At 40.3% G+C, this 26,289-nt stretch overlaps 1 protein-coding gene across 2 annotated transcripts in view; it reads right to left on the bottom strand.

Annotated features, from left to right (window-relative positions):
• The window catches only part of dclk2a (doublecortin-like kinase 2a), a 337,808-nt gene that overhangs the window by 276,971 nt on the left and 34,548 nt on the right, over positions 1 to 26,289 (bottom strand). For both annotated transcript variants that reach the window (XM_059963368.1, XM_059963367.1), the window contains exon 2: positions 9,709 to 10,040. In XM_059963368.1, the coding sequence (XP_059819351.1) occupies positions 9,709 to 10,040 (332 nt within the window). The remainder of the gene's footprint in view (positions 1 to 9,708; positions 10,041 to 26,289) is intronic.

Genomic DNA, 26,289 nt, shown 5'->3' with positions numbered 1-26,289 from the left:
GAAGTTTCTCTATCGTGCACCAATCGCCTATAATTGTTATTTCAATTCATAATTCAAGTCAATTAAAATGCTGCCCATGAGGTAAGGTGAAAGGTTTCCTATCCTCTCCAGGCATGCCTCAGTAAGCTTTGGTTACAAGCATGATCCACAATATGGTGTCTTTTTATTGAGTCTCCAGTACAGCCTGGAAACTGTGTTATTACACAACAGCAATGTCCACCCTTCAATACCAATCGGCTATACAGTGCACATGAAAGAAAACTACCAACATTGGAAGTTTTGATGAAACACAGAATACAGCAACTACAAATGGAACATCTGTGGTGATCTGAAAATAGTAATACTGCTGCTAGGAATGCAGCTCAGATAGACCAAGTACTGTTGTTTCATTTGTGAATGGGACAACTGTGCTAAAGAAACTCGTTACATTAAAAAGGATTGGCCACTCTGTAACCAGTTGGTTTCAGAGCAGAAAAGTGTGGCGCATAAGCTCCTTGTAGACCCAAAAAAGATACTTTTGCCTCCTCTTCATATAAAACTGCTGATCTCCTGGGATTTTCATGGAGAACAGTTTATAGAGAATTATGCAAAAAACAAAAAAAAAATCCAGTGAGCAGCAGTTCTGTACGTGTTCATAAGATAGGTTAAAAGAGAATGGCCAGACTGGGTTCAAGCTGACAGGAAGATGACAGTAACTCAAATAACTGTGTTACAACAATGGTGTGCAGAAGAGCATCATTGGGTACACAAAACATCAAACATTGAAGTGGATGGGCTACAACAGCAGAAGACCATGAACATACACTCAGTAGCCAATTTATTAGCTACAGGAAGTCCTAATAAAGTAGCCAATGAGTGTATAAAGTAAAAAATAGGATACACTGCTTCTACTAAACCTTAACATCAGTAAAATCCCTTGATTTTAAGGGATTTAACGAGGCACAGTTAAATGAGTTATTTGCATCAATGATATGCTAGGGCAGCCCACAAGTGTCACCTCAGCATGCCCGGCAACTTACTAATGCCAACCTGTATTTCTCTGGAATGCGAGAATAAACTGGAACTCCCCGAGGAAACCCAAGTGGTCAAGAGGTGAACATACAAGCTCTTTACGCAGAGTGGAGTGGTATAATTGAACCCCAGTCCTGGTGCTGTAATGTGGTAGATGAAGTGGGCTATGCTACTGGAACCAGAAGGCTGTTCCAGCATAGGCTGTTGGCCAGGAAAAGCATAAGTGCTTCTCTTAAACTTTCATGCCGTTTCACTTCCCCAAACCCACACCAACCAAACCAGAACAGTACTCCCATTACTTACTTTATTGTCCCCAAACAATTGATTCTAGAGCATACTATCTTCACAGTGATATTTGATTCTGCGCTTTGTGCTCCCTGGAGTACAAATCAATAGTAAATATAATAAAAATTTAAATTATAAATCATAATTAAAAAAATAGAAAAGGGAAAGTAAGGTAGTGCAAGTCAGGTCCGGATATTTGGAAGGTACGGCCCAGATCCGGGTCAGGATCCATTCAGCAGTCTTATCACAGATGGAAAGAAGCTGTTCCCAAATCTGGCCATATGAGTCTTCAAGCTCCTGAACCTTCTCCCAAAGGGAAGAGGGACAAAAAGTGTGTTGGCTGGGTGGGTCGTGTCCTTGATTATCCTGGCAGCACTGCTCCAACAGCGTGCGGTGTAAAGTGAGTCCAAGGACAGCAGATTGGTTTGTGTGATGTGCTGGGCTGTGTTCACGATCTTCTGCAGCTTCTTCCGGTCTTGGACAGGACAACTTCCATACCAGGTTGTGATGCACCCTAGAAGAACACATTCTACAGTGCATCCATAAAAATCAGAGAGGGTTTTAGGGGACAGGCCAAATTTCTTCAGCTTTCTCAGGAAGTAAAGTAGCATGCCATAAGATCTCTCTCACATACACACACACCAATCCCCAACCTCTTTAAATGCAGAGTCTGGACTCAGCAGATTTTCAAACAAGAGTTGCCAGACTTCCCAACTGGCAGACTGCTAACTTCTCCGTCTGTCCAGTTGCCTGGAAGGCACCAGAATACAAAAAATATTTCCCAACCTGTTATCTTTAGCAAGACATGTTCTTACTTGTCCAGGATTTCTAAGTGACCATAACCCTGCTCCTTCCACATTTCTTTTTTAAATCAGAGTCAAGAACCTAGCAATAGATTCATCCATTTAACCATACATGTTTGCTTTATGACATACATTTCACAACTTAATAACTTCCTAAACATTGACTCATAAAATTTAATATAGGCAATATTTCCAAGTATTATCTACATTTTGTACATGTGTGAGTCAAAAACTGGTATTTGATTTGCCTATGTTAAGACCGGCAAATTCTAACTGGTCTTGATATAAGCAATATAGAGTTTTAAATACAATCCTACAAATTCACTGGAGACCTTGGTAGTCAAGCTGAGTCAACTTACTTTTGCGAAGAGGAAATTCTGTTTGACCAATTTATTGGAGTTCTCTGAAGAAGGAACATGATGTAGATAAAGGAAAACCCTTGGTTGTAGCACACTTAGATTTATATTAATAAGCTTACAGGTCAAAGGTTATTTCTGAAAATAAAAATCCATAATGCAGGAAGTAACATTTTGCATGAATGGCAGACCCTCACACCTACTCTTCAGTTAACAAAGGCAGTTCCATTTTCTGTTTTTCAACCACTGGGTAGTCCTAACATCCTGCAGTTGTTCTCTCTTCACAGAAGCTGCCTGAGCTTTTGAGCTTTCTGTACATTCTCCTTTTCTTCAAATTTCCAGCAACTGCCATGGTCTGTGTTCTGCTGTTTCAGCAGCTTTTTCTTCCTGCTCTGTCCTCCCTCTACTTACACATCTTCCAGGCCAACTAGGGGCCTCAAACAAATTTTCAAACCCTCTTATAGGGGATGCCAATGAAAAATTATCCACCTTTTGTTAGTCATCCTGTCACAGACATTCTCTTTGTTCTTTCCATCCCTTCATTCCTTCAAGTTTAACACTATTCAAATTCTAAAGAAATGTCATCAGCCTGAAATACTAACTTGGTTCCTCTCTTCACATTTGCTGCCTGATCTCATTTGTATTTTCAGCAATTGTGTTTCCATTTTAGATTTTGAGTAGCTGTAGTGTTTTGCTTTTTGATTTAGGCCTGCAGTTTAGATTAGACTAGGCCAGACAAGATGTGGTTGCAGGACCACCTCAGCTTTCACAGTCTATTTGACATTAATGCCCAGAAATTTTAATGAACAGTGCAATCTCTTTATGCACAATGAAACAAATCTTTACTTAAAATCACAATGCATTTCTGGAATTTCTATCCTGATTCTCCATACACGAGATATACTGATGTACAATTTGAGAGGGATAAGGGCAGATCAGAGGTGTCAGTGTTGCAATTAAATAAAGGAGACTACAGAGCCATGAGGGAAGAGCTGGCCAAAATTAAATGGGCGGATGCCCTGGCAGGAAAGACAATGGATCAGCAGTGGCAGATATTCTTGGGCATAATACAAAAGATGCAAAAGCAGTTCATTCCAATGAGAAGGAAGGATTCAAAGAGGGGGAAGGGGCCACAGTGGTTGACAAAGGAAGTCAGAGATTGTATAGCATTAAAGAAAAAGAAGTATGACAGGGCTAAGATGAGTGGGAATACAGATGATTGGGAAAGTTTTAAGGAACAGCAGATCTTAACTAAAAAAGCAATACGGAGAGAAAAAATCAGGTATGAGCTCAGTCTAGCCAGGAATATAAAAGGGGATAGCAAAAGCTTTTTTAGCTATGTGAAGAGAAAGAAGATAGTTAAGAACAATGTTGGCCCCTTGAAGAATGAATTGGGAGAAATTGTTATGGGAAACAGGGAAATGGCAACAGAATTTAATGCGTACTTTAGACCTGTCTTAACCAGGGAGGACACAAGCAATCTCCCTGATGTATGGATGGGCCAGGGTCATAAGATATCAGAGGAATTGAGACAGATTGACATTAGGAAAGAAACTGTGATGAGTAGACTGGTAGGACTGAAGGCTAATAAATCCCCGGGTCCAGATGGTCTGCATCCGAGGGTTCTAAAAGAGGTGGCTCAGGAAATTGCGGACGCATTGGTAATCATTTTCCAATGTTCCTTAGATTCAGGATCAGTTCCACTTTTCAAGAAGGGAGGGAAGGAGAAAACAGAGAACTATCGCCCTGTTAGCCTAACGTCAGTCGTGGGGAAGATGCTTGAGTCCATTATTAAGGACGAAATAGTGGCACATCTTGATGGCAGAAATAGGATTAGGCCGAGCCAGCATGGATTTACCAAGGGCAAATCATGCTTGACTAATCTGTTGGAGTTTTTTGAGGGTGTAACAAGGATGTTAGATGAGGGTAAGCCAGTGGATGTTGTGTACCTAGATTTTCAGAAGGCATTCGATAAGGTGCCACATAGGAGATTGGTGAGTAAAATCAGAGCTCATGGCATTGGGGGCAGGGTTTCAACATGGATAGAAAACTGGTTGGCAGATAGAAAGCAAAGGGTAGCAGTGAAAGGGTGTTTCTCGGACTGGCTGGAGGTGACTAGTGGGGTACCACAGGGCTCTGTATTGGGACCACAGCTCTTTACGATTTATGTCAACGATTTAGATGAGGGCATTGAAAGCTATATCAGCAAGTTTGCTGACGATACTAAACTGGGTGGCAGTGTGACATGCGAAGAGGACGTTAGGAGAATACAGGGAGACTTGGATAGGCTGGGTGAGTGGGCAGATACTTGGCAGATGTCATTCAATGTGAATAAATGTGAAGTTATCCACTTTGAAAGCAGGAACAAGAGGGCAGAGTATTGCCTGAACGGTGTAGAGCTAGGTAAGGGAGAAATGCAAAGAGACCTAGGAGTCCTAGTTCACCAGTCAATGAAGGTGAATGAGCAAGTGCAACAGGCAGTGAAGAGGGCAAATGGAATGTTGGCCTTTGTTACAAGGGGAATTGAGTACAAGAGCAAGGATGTCCTTTTGCATTTGTACAGGGCCCTGTTGAGACCACACCTGGAATATTGTGTACAGTTTTGGTCTCCAGGTTTAAGGAAGGACATTCTGGCTATTGAGGAAGTGCAGCGTAGATTCACTAGGTTGATTCCTGGGATGGCAGGGCTGTCTTACGCAGAGAGATTGGAGAGATTGGGCTTGTACACGCTGGAATTGAGGAGATTGAGAGGGGATCTGATTGAAACGTTTAAGATAATTAAAGGATTTGATAGGATTGAGGCAGGAAATATGTTCCAGATGTTGGGAGAGTCCAGTACCAGAGGGCATGGATTGAGAATAAGAGGTCAGTTATTTAAAACAGAGTTGAGGAAGAGCTTCTTCTCCCAGAGAGTTGTGGAGGTGTGGAATGCACTGCCTCGGAAGACGGTGGAGGCCAATTCTCTGGATGCTTTCAAGAAAGAGCTAGATAGATATCTGATGGATAGGGGAATCAAGGGATATGGGGACAAGGCAGGGACTGGATATTGATAGTGAATGATCAGACATGATCTCAGAATGGCGGTGCAGACTCGAGGGGCCGAATGGTCTACTTCTGCACCTATTGTCTATTGTCTATTGTAATGACACTACTGAACCTATCACCACCATCCAGTCATCCTAAAGCAGCCCCAATAATTGAAGACAGAGGAGGTCAGAAGGGTAATCATGCTCTTTCACTGTGATTCTGACCTTCCACGGGGTATTCACATAAATCCTAACCCTAACCAGTGCATAACTGCAGATGTTTTGTGAGCCCTGAAACCAAACTGGCTATCACTATCCTAACAATAACGCCTCCACTCATGTTTGATGTCCTGATGAATTTGTGGCCCTAGTATGAGAAACAAGCAGCAGGTATATTTCTCTGTTAAGTATATTACTCCTGTCAATGTACTGTTTCACATTATGCTCCATAAAACCCTGTACAGTTGTATGGTCTAATGGAAAATGTATGTTGCTACATAGCCACATTGACCTATCATGAGCAACTGAACTGCAGGTTTAACACCTCAAATCTGGCAAATGCTCATTCCTCATCTTTCTGGTTTCTAAATATATCACAAAATGTAATAATATTATAAAGTACTTTCCAAGGATACAAATTAAATGCTTCCTTCTATTCTTCAGACAGAATGGATTTTATAAAGCACTGGTGAGGCCTCTCTTGGAGTACTGAGAGCTGTTTTGGGCCCCTTAGAAAAGATGTGCTGAAACTGCAGAGAGTTCAAAGGAGGTTCATGAAAACAATTCCAGGATTGAATGGCCTCCCATATGAAGAATATTTGATGTCTCTGGGCCCACAGTCACTAGGATTCAGAAGAATAAGAAGTGATCTCATTGAAATCTCTCGAAGGAGAGACTTTGATAGAGAGGATGTGGAGAGGATATTTTCTATGACACGAGAGGCTAAGCCAAAGGACATGGCCTCAGAATAGAGTGTTGTCCTTTAGAACAGAGATAAGGAGGAAATTCTTTAGAGAGAGTGGTAAAGCTGTGGATTCTTTGCCTGTGAAGGCAGCTGTGGAGGTCAAGTCTTTATGTATATTTAAGGCAGAGGTTGATAGATTCTTGATTGGTCAGGGCATGAAGGGATACAGGAAGAAGGCAGGAGATTGGAGCTGAGAGGAAAACTGGATCAGCTGTGATAAAATGGCAGAGCAGGCTCAATGGGCCAAATGGCCTAATTCTGTTCCTATATCTTATCATCTTATATTGATCTGATCTCCCTGTCCAGGACTGCATTCAGTAGTCCTCACAATACCTGTACGGACCTGGGCTGGATATGCTTCTGGTCTCCAAACTCTAGAGTTTAGTGGTCAGGTCCACATGACAACTGCATTTCAAGCTACTGCACGTGAAGCTCCAACCATGCTAGGATGTGGTTGATGTAGGTACATTAGCAGCTTTTAAAACACAGTCAGACAGGTACACGGATAAGAAAGGTTTAGCACAGGCAACTGGGACTAGCTTCGATGAGCATCATTGGTCAGCATGAACTAGCTGGGCCGAAGGGTCTGTTTGCATAATGTATGAATCTATAACCCTTCAATATATGTGGCAACCAAAGCTACTAACAGGTTTTTGCCACCTGTGAAGGCTATCAATTTAAACCTGTATAAAATGTCTTCATCTTACTACCATTCAACTGAAGCAGCAACTCATTTGCACTTCTTCCAAACTTATAATCTGTATTCAGTGTTCAGGATATGCTCTTTCCTACACTGGAGAAACTACATACAGATTTAGTAACTGCTTTGGAGTATCAGTAATCGGTACACAGGGGTGACTTCAACCCCCTGTTGTTTTCCATCCAACTCCCACTCTCACCTGTCTTTTGTCTCCAGTACTATCATAACAAGTCCCAATGTTCGCTTCAGGAAAAGTACTTCATCCTATGCTCAGCAAGCTGCAGCCTCTTGGACTCAACGTTAAATGCTGTTCCTTCAGGTAACTCCCTGTATCAAAACGGCCTGCTTCTGCCAAAAGCCATCTTTTTATGATATTGGTTCAGTTTCTCTCTCTTTTAACACAGTCTAAGCTATTGCAATTTGTCAGCAATATACACTCATGCTTTTCACTCTCTTTCAGAGTGTTTTTTTTTCATTTTTCCCTCTCTAACTGCCTCATTAACCCATCTACCAGATGATGTTACAGAGTCTCTGGCCAAACCCTATCCAATTCCCTCCCCCACCTACCAACTCTGCTAGCTAAAACTAATTTGCTTTCTCTTTTTTCCAGTTCTGGTGAAGGTACTTTGATCTGAAATGATACATCAGTTTCTTTTTTCACAAATGCTAGTTGGCTTACTTAATGGTCCTGTATTTTCTCATCGAGTGATAGTGTCAGAGACCTAGAGCACAGGAACAGTTAATTTGGCCCATTGAGTCCACAATGACCGTCAACCACTTATTGTGTGTAACATTATATAATTATAGAATTTTATAAACATCACTGATAGCTGGAGATTCATGGCCCATTAAAACAGAACTGATTAATTAAAAACAAAAAAAGTAATGGTTATAAAATGAATTAAGACTAAACTAAAAGGAAAGTAATTATTAAGTAATTATGTCATCTATTCCAATGTCTAGCAACCCCCTAATGAAATTAATAAGTCCTGAACTCCTGATCAAGACTGTTGGCAAAGGGAGAAATCCAGCTCCTGTACCCTGAGGCCATTGGTATCAGATCATGCTGGTTCTTTACAAGGACGTTGCCTGAATTGGGGAGCATGCCTTATGGGAATAGGTTGAGTGAACTCGGCCTTTTCTCCTTGGAGCGAAGGAGGATGAGAGGTGACCTGATAGAGGTGCACAAGATGATGAGAGGCATTGATCGTGTGAGTAGTCAGAGGCTTTTTCCCAGGGCTTAAATGATTGCCACAAGAGGACACGGGTTTAAGGTGCTGGGGAGCAGGTACAGGGGAGATGTCGGGGTAAGTTTTTTTACTCAGAGAGTGGTGAGTGCGTGGAATGGGCTGCTAGCAACGGTGGTGGAGGTGGATATGATAGGGTCTTATAAGAGACTTTTGGATAGGTACATGGAGCTTAAAAAACTAGAGGGCCATGGGTAAGCCTAGTAATTTCTAAGGTAGGGACATGTATGGCACAAATTTGTGGGCCGAAGGGCCTGTAGGTTTTCTATGTTTCTATGACCCAAACAGATGGTTTAGCCACACTGGGATCAAATAGACTTGAGAAGTTTCCCAACATTTTAAAAGGAGAATCTTCTCTTAGAGCCTCTGAAAAGTCAGAGCAGCTTTGGTCACTGCAACATAACATTTCTAAGTAAAAGAAGCTACTTGTACAGTCAGTGTCTCAATACAGGAAAGTGTAGTTGACCTTCCACATACTGCAACTCAAAAGAAATGTCCCATATTTGTGCAGTTCATGCAATTCACAGAATATGACTAAATATCTTGTGATCCCACATTATCAATGGCCATGTGATCAGATGTCACATGACTAGATCTCCAGGAAAATGTCTAACCTATATTCACACCCCTACAGACACTGCAACAACATAAAGCTCTGAAACTAAAAATCACGGTTTTAAAAAAAAATCAGTTTGTTGTTTAATCCACAATTCTACATTAACTTCAATTCAAAGAATCCCTCAAGAGCTGAGCTCATGCTGTAAATTCACCTTTTATATGGAATGTTTATCACAGAAATTCAAGCATGGAGCCTGTTGTGTATTTAATATTACAGTAATATTTGAGTAACATTATAAATATATTGTTCAATTAAGCATTGTTTGTTGCTTACATAATGCATTGCAGGTTATATGTAAATGCCGTACACCGTCACACTGACATGCCATACTTGCACGCCTTGCTTAAAGTAAAAATGAACTACGACACGTTCTCCTGGGTTCCCATCTTTTTCTTGCAATTAATTTTATATTTTGGCATTACAAAACAAAGCAGGGCCGAATTAAAAGAATGGCAATATTCCAATCCAGAAAATTTGTACGCCTGCTTTTGTGTAAACATTGCCTCTGTGTACAGACATACCTCATGAATGTCTGATTTTCTGACCTTCACAGACATCTTAGTAGTGGGAAGGTCGTTACTGCATCATCAAAATTATCACAAAATGCAAGCCATGTACTAGTCAAGTTTCGACCTTATTCTCTATGATAAAGATTATATAAACAAGATCTTTGATCAGAGGTGGCATTGTTTCCTACCTGCTTTCCATCAAGTGTGTAGAGCCTTCTGACTGCACCAGAGTCTAACTTTATAGCATCTGTGATGTCATTTAAAACTTGGTCAAATGAATGTGCTGTCTTCTTGTTTAGAAGTATCCTTACTGCTTTGCGAGGTTTTACACCACTGCGGATAACCGTCACCAGTTTAGGCCTGATAAAATCCTTGGTCTCTTTTCCTTCACCTCTTGTTGTTAGTGAAGACAGAGAGCGAGACGTTCCAGTCTTGATGTTAACAGACCAATTTGGATTGACATTTTTGGAGTAGTCAACTTTACGGAATGGCTCATTGGATGCACAGACATAGCTTTCACCTGTTTAAAATAAGAAAACATTTTACTCACATCTTTAGTTTAATTAGAGCTGTATTTTTTATTTTATTTTTAAAGTATCCATTCATTGTGAGACTAGACATTCAGCACAACTGATAAAATATAGATTATGATGTTTTCAATTCAAAGAAACGTAGGTGTACTTATACTAATACAATCTTCTACATTCTAAGCTATAAAACATTTATACTCTTATAATCAAGAAATGTTGTCTATAGGCCACAAATAACAATGATGAAAATACATTATAATGGGTTGTTTTCAAAGAATCCTGACAGCACATTCAGCTCATCATGTCCATGCTAACTCTCTACCAGAACAACACTCTAGTTCCACCCATGACCTTTACTCCATTTTCTTGCTTTTATTTTTCTTCACCAAATATTTATCCAATCACTCCCCCCAAAGTACCTGTCTCCTCCACACTGGCCGGCAGTGCATCCCAGAAACCAACAAACACAGCATAGAAAGAACTCTCTCCACGTAACACTTAATTCTTTTCCACCTTATTTTATACCTGTGAAATCTAATTGTTAATCAATCCACATAGACCATGTTTTATGTTTTATAAGTTTCTCCTCAGCCTCTCTCGAGAGTCCTTGGCTCCCCAATTTAACCTTACACTTTTGTCTCTCATCCACAAACCATTCCCATTCCAGACCTTCTCTAATGTCTTTAGATCCTTCCAATAATATGGTAATTAGAAATGAATGTAATACTCTGGTTGAGGTAAGATCAGTGTTTTATATATAAAAAATATATCCATGTATTTGAATTTGCTCTATTGATAAAGACCAGAATTGTAAATAATCCTAATTAGCTTGGTTTTGCCACTTTAATGATCTGTGCACAGATAAGCATCAGTCCCTCTGTTTCTGCATACTCTTAGGTCAGTAGCCTAAATCTTACGCCTTTCCTCATACCTCTGATGTGAAATGGTTCATTTCGCACTTTGCTGCATTAAACTTAATTTGCCATATGTTTGGTCATTCCACCAGTCTGTTCAAATTCTGCTGTAATCTTTTCACAGTTCACAATAATGGTAAGTTAGGTAAGGTGCAAATTTATAAACTGTGGGTTGCAACTACTGAATCTAGGTCATTAATATACTTTGAAAATACAAATGACCTGAACACTAATTCCTCCAGTCTGGAAAATAACATTTACCATAACCCTGACTGCTACTTTCATATTCATGCTATCAATGCCCCCATTATGCTAAATGGTTCAACTTTGCTGATATGTCTGCTGTGTGTCACCGTATCACATGCCTCTGAAAACCCATGTACGCCACACTGCTTTACCCCATCAACCCCATCTGAAAACTCAGAAAAAAATTAAATTGATTGTATACGAATTTTCTTCAACAGATGTTGACTTCCCTTACTTTACAGAATGCAGTAATCGTTTTCTTCACCAAGTCCTAAGTTTTCTGTCACGTAATAATATTACTACATTTATAACTTAAAAAGTGTGGCCAAACTGTTGACGGTATTTGTAGCAATGTTTACTTGGGAGTCTCTGAAAATAAGTATTGATGCATAAACATACACAGCATTAGTTACATTAATTCAGTATGTAATAGCAAAAAGTAGGTTTTAAGTTAATACAAATCACGAATGATAAATTCACGAGAAATTCCCTCTGCGTTGTTTTCTAGAATTGTGATTTATATTTTTTCCAAGTTCTAAAATAACTGTTTCATATGACACTACATATTCATCAAGCAGAAATACTCAGGAGACTCTGAAGCTGATGCACCACAAAAGCTGACAATTCAAGTATAGTCTTACGATCTGAATACAAGTGATTAGGTGTGCGTAATTTAATCATGCAACGTAAAGAATATTTTGCCCCGTTTGCCAAAGATAAAAATAATTTCCGTGTCATTGACATTCACTTTCCCTGTCATATACCATCCCCTTCAGTTGTTATTCATGCACCACTCAAGCCCCAATCACCGGCTTCCACTGAAGCCAGCTGCTCAGTACAGCAAGCACCCTGTCTGCTCAGTACCACCATTTTCACAGTAGCAGGAATTGCAATGGTTAGGACAACTTGCAGGAAATCTTGTTTGGTTGAGATTTCCTACATCCTGTACATGGCAACTGTAGTCTTCGTCTGGTTTTTAACAAAGGCGCCTTGCATTTTTGACTGTTTATTCTGGATGTAATGACATGAAAAGAATTTATTTTCATCTAATGCTCATTTATATAATTTTACAACTGCTTATCTTTCTGATCACCATTTTCCAGTGAAACTATCCCCAGGGTGCTCAATATTCCTGATGAATTAATTGGATCAGAATTTAACTGCTGCAACTGACAGAAAGTGGAGAGAGGGGTCAATTTAAAAAATAAATTTGGTTATCTACAGTACAGTGACCCTGCTCCTTTCCCAGTGTTACTGCACTCCTCATGTCAGTAGGGTCAGTGCAAGAAGGAAGCAGGATTAAGGTTTAAAGATAGAGGTGTCAAAAGAATTAGATCTGAAATATTGACCCGAGGTCTTTGTTAAAGTTGGTGAGGTGGCAGGACAGAGCAGATCTCAGAGACAAAAGAGCAAAGTACTGCTGACTGAGGAATAGCTATTGGACTGCTTCGGGTTGGTGGACTGAGCCACATTCAGGAGTTCTACAGAGCACCTGAATGAATATGCCACAGTTGTCATGGACTTTATAAAGACACTCGTGACAGAGGAACTTAATCTTCTGGGCCAGCCTCCCATGCAGGAATTTGTCAAAGGCTTTGCTAAAGTCCATGTAGACAACATCCACCACTTTTCCTTCATCAACATTCTTGGTAACCTCCTTGAAAAGCTCCAACAGATTGATTAGGCATATCTACCATGCACAAAGTCATGTTGACTATCCAAAATCAGGGTCTGTCTATTCAAATGTTACATATCCTGTCCCTTAGAAAACCTTCCAATAACTTACCCATGACCAACATCAGCCTTAATAGCCTATAATTTTCCAACTTATTTTTATGGCCTTTTTGACCAATTGAGCAAATTTAAATATACTCCAGTCCTCTGGCACTCATCTGTGGCCAAGGACATTTTAAACATCTCTACCAAGGCCCTTGCAAATTCTATGAGCATTGCACAAGGTCCTCAGGGACATCTTGTTATCCATCCTAACAGAACAGCCAGAGCCTCCTCTTCTGTAATTCAGATTCAGTCCATGACCCCACTAATCTCTTGCCTCAGTTCTATAGTCTCTGTATTTCTTCTGAGTAAATACAGATGCAAAATAATCATTTAAGATTTCCACCAGCTCCTTCAGTTCCTTGCACAGATGACCACACTGATCTACAATTGTGTCCCTTGTATCCTTGAGCTCTTAATATACCCTAAGAAACCCTAGGGGTTCTTATTCACCTTGTCTGCCAGAACAACTTCAAGTCCTCTTTCAGCCCTGCTGGTTTTTCTTAAGTGTCTTTCTGCATTTCTTGTATTCCTCAAAAGCATCATTTGATCCAAACTGCCTATATCTGATATGTGCCACCTTTTTCTTTACCAGGTCTTGATATCCCTTGATAAACAAGACTCCATAAATCTGATAGTCTTGCCTTTTATACAAACAGGAACACACATATTCTATACTCTCAATATTTCAGTTTTGAAAGCCTCCCTCTTACCAAGCATCCCTTTGCTGGATTATAACCTATCCCTATCCATGCCTGTCCTTCTGATGCCATCAAAATTGGCCTTACTCCACTTTAGAATCTCAACCCAAGAACCAGTTCTATCCAATCCCATAAGTATCGAGAAACTTGTGGCAATATGATCATTAGATGCTAAGTATTCCTCTACACACATATCTATCACCTGCCCTGTCTCATTCCCTAAGAGGAGATCCAGTATTGTACTCTCTCTAATTGGTACTTCTACATATTGATTAAGGAAACTCTCTTGAACACACTTAACAAACTCTATTCTAATCAATCATTTTACAGTATGGGAGTCCCAGTCAGTATGTGGAAAGTAAAAATCACCTACTATCACAACCCTGTATTTCTTGCAACTATCTGCTATCTCACTACAAATTTGTTCCCCTAAATCCTGCTTTTTGGAGGTCTATAATTAACCCATTACCATTGTCATCCTTTGTTTTTAAATTATCAGCAATATGCCCAATTTGATTCCATCTGCAGACTGAGCTGAGGGCTATTGCTCCATCTATATGAATTAACATGGAGGAGAAGGCAACTCCACGGAGTATGTACGCATAAACAAATCACAAAACACACCAGTACATATCAGTATCAGACCCTACAGATAATCCATGCTTACAGCTTCCAGGAATTTTCTCATGATTGACAAGACCAGTCAGACAAAGCACATTGAAATATTGCTGTGTGTAAAGCTTCTAATTCAATGGTGGCAAAATCCTAGCATCATTAATAGCCAGGAGCCATTACTAGAAATAGCTTCATAACCAAAATCTGTTAAGGATGTCCTTTTTCACTGAAAATTCAGTAAATGTCCTCAAGGTCAGTTGCAATAAATAGACTTTTGTTACTTAACATTATCTGACCCATGACTGCAACGTCACTCTGAAGAGATTTATTTATATAGAATAGATAAGTAATTGTAAAATCTGGAATTTAAGTGGATTTCCTTGGAAGTCTTTGAAGGGATTTACACCGAAGAGCTATTCACTGGTCTGACTTACATACAGTTGATTGCAACATCAGGGGGTATTAAATTCTGTCACCCACATTGCATTTGACATCAGACATCCCTACAAATGCACTATCAGACTAAATTCTCACCCAGTCTCTAGCCCAGTCTGTAAGACCTCTTCCCTTCCACATTTCCAATCTCCATCCTTTCCAAAAGGTATCAGGCTTCAGGTTTTCCCTCTCCTCTCAACTGCTTGAACAACAGGGGTAGCTTTTAATTACTTGGCCCGCCCAGCTCTGTTGACCTCCAGGATTTAGTAAACTGTATAACTCCCAATAATTCTGAAACACAGATGGACTCCTGAAAACAACTTTTGAAGGTTAAACAGCTTGTTCAGAAATCTGAGTATTTTATATGAAAACTAAGAGGATCTGCTCTGTCTTCCATGCTCTTGAAAATATATTGAGAACGTAAGTCATTAATATGATTCTTCTAGCCACTTGCAGTAAAAATTAAATTTGAAATTAGATTTTCTTTGATGCCAAATAGTTGGATTTTAATTGCTAATGGAAGGAGGAATAACTAATGATTGCTTATACTATATTTAGTGCAGTTTTAAACTGGAAGTAGGTATTGAATGTGTAGTGCTGAGCCTGTGACTGACGGAAGAGTGGTGTGGTGCTGTTAATTGAAGGAATGGCATCACAGATTCCAGCCATATCATATCTCCATTTCTTATTTGTGTATTCTTTTTCAAAGAGAATACTTAAAAATAACCTTGGAGTGGAAGATAAATGTAAACCTTACTGAATTCTCTTTAATTTATTTCACTTAATATTTGCTAAATCAGCTCACCAGTCTGGGACTTGCCTTTTTTTCAACAGATTAGTACTACTGGTACCAATTGGAACTATTGGCAATAGTCAACATGGTTTAGTCCATTAGTTCAATGGTCAGCTCCTTTGATGAATGTTGACCACGTGTGAATGGATCATGTAACAAAATTATCACCCATGCTGTCTGTAGATGACCACTGCCATCCCTCCAGCCACTTTTTGGTTTACCCAGCTGGCACAGATGCATTGGGGGCCGCTGAATGATAAGAGAACAGACGTTGTGGTTGTTGCAATGATTTATCAACTATGGTCACAAACCAGCTCAAATGGAATCCCTCAGTTCCAGTACATGACATAATTTACAGGCTCCGCTCACAGAATATCTGTGCAACAGCCCATGCTCCATGGGGAAGTGTGCTATTTTAGCAAAGCGATGTGCTCTGCCTGCTGGGTTGTGCAAGTGAGCATGAAATGGAAGCTGACCATCTGTAACCTCTCAGCTTGCAAATATAGTTAAGAAAACGGATTTACAATATTTTTTTAATTCCAGCCCAGAAAGAGCAGGGTACATAAACCAAAAACATAGTTTTTGTCATCTTGGCTGTAAATGCCAATGGCCTTAGTCCACTCTGAAGTCATGGTGATAGGAGGAGCTAGATTACATGAGGAAGGCTCCAGATTTACCTCAAATTATTACTCACTGATCTGTCATTCTATCACGGAACACTCTAGATAGATCTGATCTCCAGCTGAGAGGCCTTCTCTGACTTCTCATCTTGTTCTCTACATGGTGCATGCTCATACTCCAGTCAGCAATCACCTTGAAACCAGCAAAATGCCATGACACAACACTTCTTCTTGATGCCTTCAAATGGAACCAGCTCAAGAAAGCATTGTATCATAGTAGTAGAAAGAAGAAGATAGGTGATATGTCTCTTTGTATAGCAAACACCAGGAAATCTGCAGTGCTTCTCCTTATAGATGCTGCCTGGCCTGCTGTGTTCCACCAGCATTTTTTGTGCATTGTCTCTTTGTATACTGCTGGGCAGGATATTCTTTCAGGACCTAACAGCAGTAGTTGGGTCTCAGACAGTGTGACTGGCAACAAGCCACAGGGGGAAATGAGGTGATAGGAGGCTCAATAGTGAAGGAAAGAGAAAGGAGATTCTGTAGCCGCGGAATAGATTCCAGGATGGTCCCAAGGTCAGGGATCTCTCAGAAAGGTGGCTGAAAATTCTCAGGGAGTGCAGCAAACAGTCAGAGGATGTTGTACACATTGGTGGAAATGACATAGGCAGAACAAGGGATGAGGTCCTGCAGGATGAGTATGGCTAGAAAGGTAAGAAATTAAAATAGAGGACCTCAAAAGTGGTGATCACTGGATTACTCCCAATGCCATGTGCTAATGAGTCCAGCAATAGAAAGTCAAGGTAGATGAACGCTTGGCTGAGGAGCTGTGCAGGAGACAGGGATTCAGGTTCATGAACCTCTGGGATCTCTTCTATTGTAGAGGCAACCTGGACATTTGAAGCAGAGGGATCAATATTCTTGTGGGGAAGTTTGCTTTTGCCACCAGGGATAGTTTAGACAAAATTGGTAGAAGGATGGGATTCAAGAGAGTGAGGTCAGTGAAGAGATGGGGTACATACAGCAACCATGGCATGTAAGCCCAGCAATCAGATTGCCACGTTTACAATAAAACACTAAATAGGACCACTGATCTAAACTGCATCATTTCCAATGCATAGAGTTCAACAGATAAGAAGAACAAACTGAGTGTGTGGATCACCTCTAGAGACTAGGGTATTTTGGCCATTACAGATACATGCTGACAGAAGGACAGGATTGGCAGCTCAATGTTCTGGGACCACAGAAGTAATGCACACAACATGCTGAAGGAATTCAGCAGGTCAGGCTGAAGAGGAATACACAGTTGAGATCCTTCATCTGAACGCTTCATCGCCAGCTGAAATGTCAACTGATTACTACTCTCTGTAGATGCTACCTGGCCTCCTGAGTTCTTCCAGCATTTTGTGTGTGTTATTCAAGATGTCCAACAGGATCTCTCATGTCCAGGAGTGGAGGAAGGGTGTTGCCTTTTTGATAAAGGAGGACATAACATCAGTGTTTGGGGAGGATATTCTTAGGGAAGGCCTATATTGCAGACCAACCCCCACCCCACCAAACAACAGATAGCAGGAACTGGAGCAGAAATTGCAGGTAGCTGTGAAAATAGCAGTAGGAGACTTCATTTTTTCCAGTATTGACTGGGCTACCCAGAGTGCAAAGGGCCTGGATGGAGCAGAATTTGGGAATAGCATCCAAAATGGTTTTATCGCACAATATATAGAAGAATGTATACAGGAAGGAGCAATACTGGACCTCCTCTTAAAGACCGAGGTGAGCCAAGTAACTGAAGTTGCACTGGGGAGCACTTTAGGTCCAGTGACCACAATTCCATTATCTTTTAAATATTTATGGAAAAAGACAGAACAAGTCCAGAGTTTACACTCTTGAACTAGAGCAGGGCCAATTTTGAGGGCTTTAGGCAGGATCTAGCTGGGGTCAAAGGAATACTTAGCAAGTGGCAGGCTTTGAAAAGGGTCATATCAAGAGTTCAGGGGCAGCATGTTCTTGTAAGGGATAGGGCGAAGAGTAGACATACCAGGTTCAGGGAACCTGGCTGACAAAAGAAAGAGGCTCTGGTCAGGAAAAAGCATACATATTTATTTTAGACAATTAGATATAAATGAATCCATTGACGAATATAAGAATTTTAAGAGCAGGCTTAAGAGGAAAATCAGGAAAGCAAAATGAAGCCATGAACTGGCTTTAGCAGGCAGGGTTAAAGATAATTGCAAGATGTCTTTCAGTTACAATAACAGTAAAAGGGAGACTAGGAAAAGCCTAGGTCCTCTTAAAGACCACAATGCCTACCTATATGTGGAGTCACAGGAGATGGCTGAGATTTTTGAGTCTATTTTCCCCTCAATGTTTACTAAGGAGTATATCATGGATGCCAAAATAATAAGGTAATAAGTAGTAAGGTCTTGAATCATATACACGTTATGAGGAAGTGGGTGTTTGCACCCAGGCCTGAACAAGAGCCCCCACCAGACCTTATGGGAGGCCTGGAAAGAAATCATCGAGGCCCTTGTAGAAATATTTGTTTCATTAGCTGCTGGCGGTTTTCTAGAAGAGTGAAGGGTGGCTAATGTTGTTCCATTGTTCAAAAAGGATAGCAAGGTCAGGCCAGGAAACTACAGGGCAGTGACCCTGACTTCAGTTGTAGGGAAGTTACTGGAAGGAATTCTGAAGGACAAGATCTGCCATGACTTGCATAGTCAAGCCCTGATCAAGAATAATCAGCATTGTGTGGGAGGTCATGACTGACACATCTTTTTGAGTTTTTTTGAAGAGGTAATTGAGATAAAGATTCAAAGATTCAAATCCTATTTACTCTCCAAGTATGTATAAATTATACACCTTCAAATTTGTCTGTCTGCTTACAGGCAGCCACAAAGCAAGAAACCTGACTAACCCATTTAAAAAAAAGACCAAAAACCAAAGTCCAAGAAACCACAGAGAAAGAGAGAGAAAGAAAAACACACACTGTGCAAACAACAGAAGCAAGTCAACAGCATTCCAAACCAGAGTCCCCATCCTGGAGCAGTAAGAGAAGGCCCAAGCCTCAGTCCCATTTCATCACACTAGCAAGGCAAAAATGCACAGCAGCAGGATCAGATCATTGTAGCCTGCTTCACTAATTCAGCATCATTACAATGGCAAATGGCTTTCAAAGATAAGTATGAAGGGATACATTTTGGACATTTAAGTAAAGGTAGGCCCTATATAATGATTGGCAGGGCACCGGCAAGTGTCGTGGAAGAGAGCAAGCTGGCAGTACAAGTGCACAGTTTGCTGAAAGCAGCCACACGAGTAGGCAGGGTGGAGAAGAAGGGGTTTAGCATGCTGGCCTTGGGACATTGAACTTGAGAGTAGGGGCATGATGTTGCAGGTACACGTCATTGGTGAGGTTGCACTTGGGAGTATTGCGTACAGTTTTGGTTTATTTTATAGAAAAGATATTTTCAAGCTGGAGAGGGGCAGAAGAGATCTGTAATCCCTTCAGATAGGTTCCTTCCAGCTGCTGAATGTGCATTTAGATATGAACTTACCATTTCAACTGATAAACCAGAACAGGTGCAGCATTTGAATAAACTATAATCCTACCGACTGCCCATATGCCTCATCTTTATGGAAACCATCTAGGCTAGTTTGGAGAGCCAAAGATACAGAAAATACCAGCCTCTACCTTGTGATTCTTGTCACTCCCAAAAAGCATTTAGGTAGGAATCAATAACCCTACGTACATATTTAGGAAGGTGAATCATCAACATATATCACTTTGAAAGTCTATTTTCATATAATGCAAGAAAATCTAAACTTCTGTGTTAACCTGAGACAAAAATAAGGAATGAAAGAAAAAGTTAATATGTGAAATTGAGATGTGGCTGTTGAAGAAAAATACTTCCTACATATCTAGAATTTTAATGAAGAATGGTTTATATCTCTGATAAGTACTGACCAAATTGAATATTGATAACATTGAAAAAAGAAAATTTGCAACAGATAAAGTTGAAAGCTGGAGTCAAGGAAAGGACTGGTCCTGAGCAAAAAAAAAATTTAATTTAGAGATACAGCACAGTAATAGGCTCTTTCGGCCCAATGAGCCCACACCACCCAATGTACCAAAGGTGACAAATCAACCTACTAACCTGTACATCTTTGGAAAATGGGAAGAATTCAGAGCACCCGAATGAAAACCACATGGTCGTGGGGGATTTGTACAAACTCCTTAAAGAAAACAGCCAGAATTGAACCCGAGTCTGGTGCTGTAATAGCATTATGCTAACTACTACACTACCATGCCACCGCAAATAAAGACCATAAGACCATTAGGATATTGGAACAGAATTAGGCCATTTGGCCCATCAAATCTTCTGCACCATTTCATCATGGCTGATCCATTTCCCTCTCAGCCCCAATCTCCTGCCTTCTCCCCGTATCTCTTCATGCCCTGACTAATCAAGAATCTATCAACCTCTACCTTAAGTATACACAATGACTTGGCCTCCACAGCTGCCTGTTTTAATGAATTACACAGATTCACTACTCTCTGGCTAATGAAATTCCTCTTCATTTCTGTTCTAAATGGACGTCCCTCTATTCTGAGGCTGTGTCTTCAAGTCTTAGTATGTTAGGCCCCACCACAGGATGCATCCTCCCCAAATCCATTCTATCAAGGCCTTTCAACATTTGATAGGTTTCAATGAGAACCCCCTCATTCTTCTGAATTCCAGTGACTACAACCCAGAGCCATCATTCACTCCTCATACGCAAGCCTTTCAATCCCAGAATCATTTTCGTAAGCCTCTTTTGAACCCTCTCCAATGACAGCTCATCTTTTCTTAGATAAGGGGCCCAAAACTGCTCACAATACTACAAGTGAGGCCTCACCAATACCTTATAAAGCCTCAGCATTACATCCTTGCTTTTATACTCTAGTCTTCTCAAAATGAATGCTAACATCGCATTTGCCTTCCTCACCACAGGCTCAACCTGCAAATTAACCATCAGGGAATCCTGCACAAGGACTCCCAAGTCCCTTTACACCTCAGATTTTTGAATTTTCTCTCCATTTAGAAAATAGTCTACACTTTTATTCCTTCTATCAAAGTGCACGACCATACACTTCCCAACACAGTATTCCATCTGCCACTCCTTTCCCTAATCTTCTAATCTGTCTAAGTCCTTAGGTAGCCTCTCTGCTTCTTCAACACTACCTGCCCCTCCACCTGCCTTCATATCATCTGCAAACTTGGCCACAAAACCATCAATTCTGTCATCCAGATCACTGACATGTAAAAAGAAGTGGTCCCAACAGAGACCCCTGTGGAACACCACTAGTCACACGGGGCTGAATTTAACAAAAGATCTCTGCAGCTGCAAAACCTCTGGGGGAGAAAAACAGAATAAACAATGTTTATCCCACCGATCATGTAAAGCAAGCTTCTGCAACATTTATGGATTGTTTTTTTCAGGCACAGAGGAACATTAATCGTATTTATCTATCTTCTAATTGCAAATTAAGAGCAATATATTGGAAAGCCTCAAAAGAAGCCACCTGCACACCCTTTTAGATCATAAATACTGTATACCAATGGGGACTGGTGAAGGGAAGATTAGCTGAAAGTGAAGTCAAGTGTTACATTTCCACCTGTCCTATGTGGAACTTAAAAATTAATGCAGCTAATTTCCATTGGATGTTGCAACTTGCGGTTTGGGAATAAGAACATAGTTAATATCCACTTAATGATAAGCAAGCTTCTGTTCACAAAATTCAATGAGTTCCTAAACTAATTTAAATTGTGTCATTGAAACGCTCATCTTGACAAATAGAGTTCATATTTTTCAAAATGTTCCAACAATTGAACCTACAAACTGGTTAGTGTTCCTGTAAAATTAAATTAACTAATATTTAACTGGCAGCAGCTGGATGAAGCTTTGCTGATAAATATAACCTTCTTCAGCCTGAGGACTTCAGCTCTGTTCAATATCACCAACTGTAAATGTCAATGCTCCAGTGTCAAAGCAACAGTAACAGCAAACCTATGCTAGATTATAAAGATGCTACAAGCTGCAAAACGCAATACAATACATTTACTTCCAAGATATGGAGAGCCCGCCAGCATGTTGCCCAAGTGATGTTAAGAACCTACCACATTCATATTCCTTTTATTTACTTCAACACCCTAACACAGTGGTGTCAAGAAAACAACCTCTCCCTATTATCACAGAATCAAAAAAGCTGGTTGTGGACTAGAGGAATGGAGACAGGCTAATCCCTATTGGCATCAATAGATCTGAGGCTGAGAGGGTGAACAGCTTTAAGTTCCTCGGCTTACACGTCATCGACGATCTCACGTGGTCTGTACATACTGCCAGTGTGGTGAAAAAAGCACAACAGCGCCTCTTTCACCTCAGACTGTTCAAGAAGTTTGGCATGAGTCCCCAAATCCTAAAGATTTTCTACAAGGGCACAACTGAGAGCATCCTGACTGGCTGCATCACTGCCTGGTATGTGAATTGTACTTCCCTCAATCACAGGACTCTGCAGTGAGTGGTGTAGATAGCCCAGCACATTTGTAGATGTGAGCTTCCCACTATTCAGGACATTTACAAAGGCAGGTGTCTAAAAGAGGCCCAAAGGATCATTGGGGACCCGAGTCACCCCAACCACAAACTGTTCCAGCTGCTATCATCTGGGAAACAGTACCACAGCATTAAAGCCAGGACCAACCAGTTCCAGGACAGCTTCTTCCACCAGGTCATCAGACTGATGAATTTAAACAAATACAATTGTATTTCTTTGCTATATTGACTGTCCTGTCATACATACTATTTAATTCAAATTACTCTAAATTGCACATTGCACGATCAGATGGAGACATAATGTAAAGATTTTCACTCCTCATGTACAGTGGCATGCAAAAGTTTGGGCACCAGTGCTCCTTAATTACACTAAGAAGCAAAATGAAACAAAATATGCTTCTTTTTAGATGTAGTTGCAAAGTACCAACTTTTATTTAAAGAACTGATAATTGCATATTCACTGTTTTAGAATCAGAATCAGAATCAGGTTTAATATCACCAGCATATATGTTGTGAAATTTGTTAACTTTGCAGCAGCAGTACAATGCAATACATGACAAATATAAGAAAAAAACACAATTACAGTATTATATATATATATATATTTATTTGATTTTTTTTTTAAAGTTTAAGTCCCCATTCCAGGATGAAACACAGTTCATGTTGTCCTTCAATGTAATTCAGAGGAAATGCTACATTTTTTTTATGTCTGCAGTTTAAAGAGATGCTAAACTTTGTGCCTGTTTAAGTAGACTTAAAAAATACAGAGGAAATTCACACTACTTTAAGAAGAGGAAGTTCTCTTTGTATTCTAACCATCAGTCATTTTTCAACCAAGGAAGACAAGTTTCTTATTATTAAGGAACCTGGTGTTTATGTCATCATACTTCATTACCCTGACACAGTGGTGTCAAAAAAAACCTCTCCCTCAATGTCGCAAAATCAAAGGAGCTGTTTGTGAACCACAGCAGGGGTCATCAACCTTTTTTGCACCACAGACCAGTTTAATATTGACAATATTCTTGCGGACCTCGCGTGCGTTCAAGTTCAACAGTGGGCATGACAGGGAATGAGGAAAAGTGCAGCTGACTCATTTCATTTCATAACGCCAAATCATGTTGTTAGCACATGCTTTGCTAACCATGCAATCCATGGTTGGGGACCACTGGACTAGTGAGGAATGGAGACAGGACCTTTGACTCAACAAGTCCATACCAACCAAGATTCCCATCAAAGCTTATCCCATTTGCCATATCCCTCTTAAAATTTCTTATCCATGTACCCATCTAAGTACAATTTAAATGTTGTTAATGTACTTGCCTCAACCATTTCCTCTGTCAGCTCATTCCATACTCTGGCCATTCTCTGGGTGAATAGCTCCCCCTCTGGTTCCTGTTAAATCTCACCCCTCTCACCTCTCTAGTTCTGGATTCCCCTACCCTGCGGGGAAAAAAACGTGCAAATTCACAATATTTATGTCCCTTTAAATTTTACACACTCCTATACTTCAACGAGAAGAGTCCCAACCCACTCAACCTCTGTCGATAACTCAGTCCATCAAATCCCAACAACATCCTCATAAATCTCTTCTGCACAACCTTAATCACTATAGTTTAGCAACACTACATCCATTTTGATGACTTTGCATTAAAAAGGACTTCCTCGTTACAACTGTGTTCCTTCCCGTGAAAAGTGAAATGAGTTTATTTTTTCATTATGAGTGCTACTTATATGACGCTATGGACTGTGGTGCTGCTGCAAGCAAGTTCTTCATTGTGCTTGTGTGCACACAAACTTGTACACGTGACAATAAATTCAATTCTGACTTTGAAATGGCCCATGTCGGCACACCAGCATTCAGTTATGGGCCAACAAGTGGCAGAAAAATTTATGTTACAGAAGTGCAGAGCAATGACAGTCTCCAACAAGTGAGAATCTAACCACTCACTCTTGACAATCAATGGCAATATCAACAGTGGGTCTCACATTATCAGTGTCCTGGGAGGTCATCATTATACAGAAATTCAAGCGAACTGGTCAAAGAAATACCCCAAAACATCTAGAGCAAACCACAGTCTAGATATCCTGCAGCAAATGACTTACCTCTGATGCCTTAAGATCTCCAAGGTACAAATCAGGAATGTAATGGAATACTCTCCACTTAGCTGGATGAGTGCAGCATCAATATCTCTCAACACCATCCAGGACAACATAGGCTGCTTGACAGGCACACCAAAAATGACACTAAACATTTATTTCCCACGCAATGGATGCATGAAGCCACGGTGTATCAAATTAATAAAATGCACTCTAATTGATCACTTGGTCTCTCTGCAGTAACTCACCAAACACTACCAGAAAGCACAAAGGTATCAGGTACAGGGGAACAACAGAACATGTCTTACAACTTCCTTCCCCAGAAGTATATCACCCAGTATGAAATCCGAGACCTCACAACCCTGGAACAGTGAGGATTCCTTCAACAGGCAGACTACAGTGATTCAAAAAGGTTTTGTGAGTGATGCCCAGCCCCCAAAAGTGAATTAAAGCTGATTGCAGGCTTAAATACCATTACAAATTTCCAGTGCATAATTTATGACAATCCATATGACATAGGAGAATTAGGCCATTCAGCCCATTGAGCCTGTCCGCCATTCCATCATGATCCCACTTAACTCCATTCACCTGCCTTCTCTCCATATCCTTCGTCACCCTAACTTATCAGGAAAATACCAACTTCCACCTTAAATACACCTATGGACTTGGCCTCCACCACAGTTTGTGGTAGAACATTCTCGGCTCTCTGGCTAAAAAAAAGTCTTCTTCATCTCTGTTCTAAAAGGCCACCCCTCAATTATGAGGCTGTACCCTCTAGTTCTGGATACTTCCACCACAGGAGACATCCTCTCCACATCCACCCTATCTAGTCCTTTCAACATTCTGTAGGTTTCAGTGTGATCCCCATGCATTCCACTGAGTATAGACCCAAAAATGCCAAACACTCCTCAAATGTTAACTCCTTCAGTCCAGGAATCAATGAGAGTCTACAGATGCTAGAAATCATCAAGTTGGGAAACGCCATGGCAAGGTGTTCAATTCCAGTATTATTAATTGCTGTTTATGTCATCTAGTTACATGTAAATTAGCTCCTGTGAAGGCATTAAAAATAACTGTACAAATGCTTCAGAAGAATTTCATTGCCTTCCAGGCATTTTTGAATGTCATGAGATTGGGAATGCTGCTACAAAACTCTTTCTCAAAGCAATGCCTCAAAAAGCAGAAGCTAATGGAATTTTTATGGGTCCTTTACAAATTCTGTAACAAAGAGGACTAAAGAACAGAGGCTATCAATCCCAGCCATCCTTTAATCATTTGTTTACTGTTCTAGTTATAGAATACAAGCAAATATCACAATTAGTCAAATACTTTTAAAGATATAATTTTTAAAATGTCACACTTGCCAATTCATTGGGCTTTGAAACATTACAACATCATCTCAGGCAACTTTTGCAAGGTTTAGCATTACCTGTCAATGAAATGCATTTTATCTT

The sequence above is a fragment of the Hypanus sabinus genome, chromosome 3 (genome assembly GCF_030144855.1).
Source record: "Hypanus sabinus isolate sHypSab1 chromosome 3, sHypSab1.hap1, whole genome shotgun sequence".
NCBI lineage: Eukaryota > Metazoa > Chordata > Chondrichthyes > Myliobatiformes > Dasyatidae > Hypanus > Hypanus sabinus.
The sequence above is the reverse complement of the archived record's forward strand: the minus strand, read 5'-3'. Positions and strand labels throughout refer to the sequence as shown.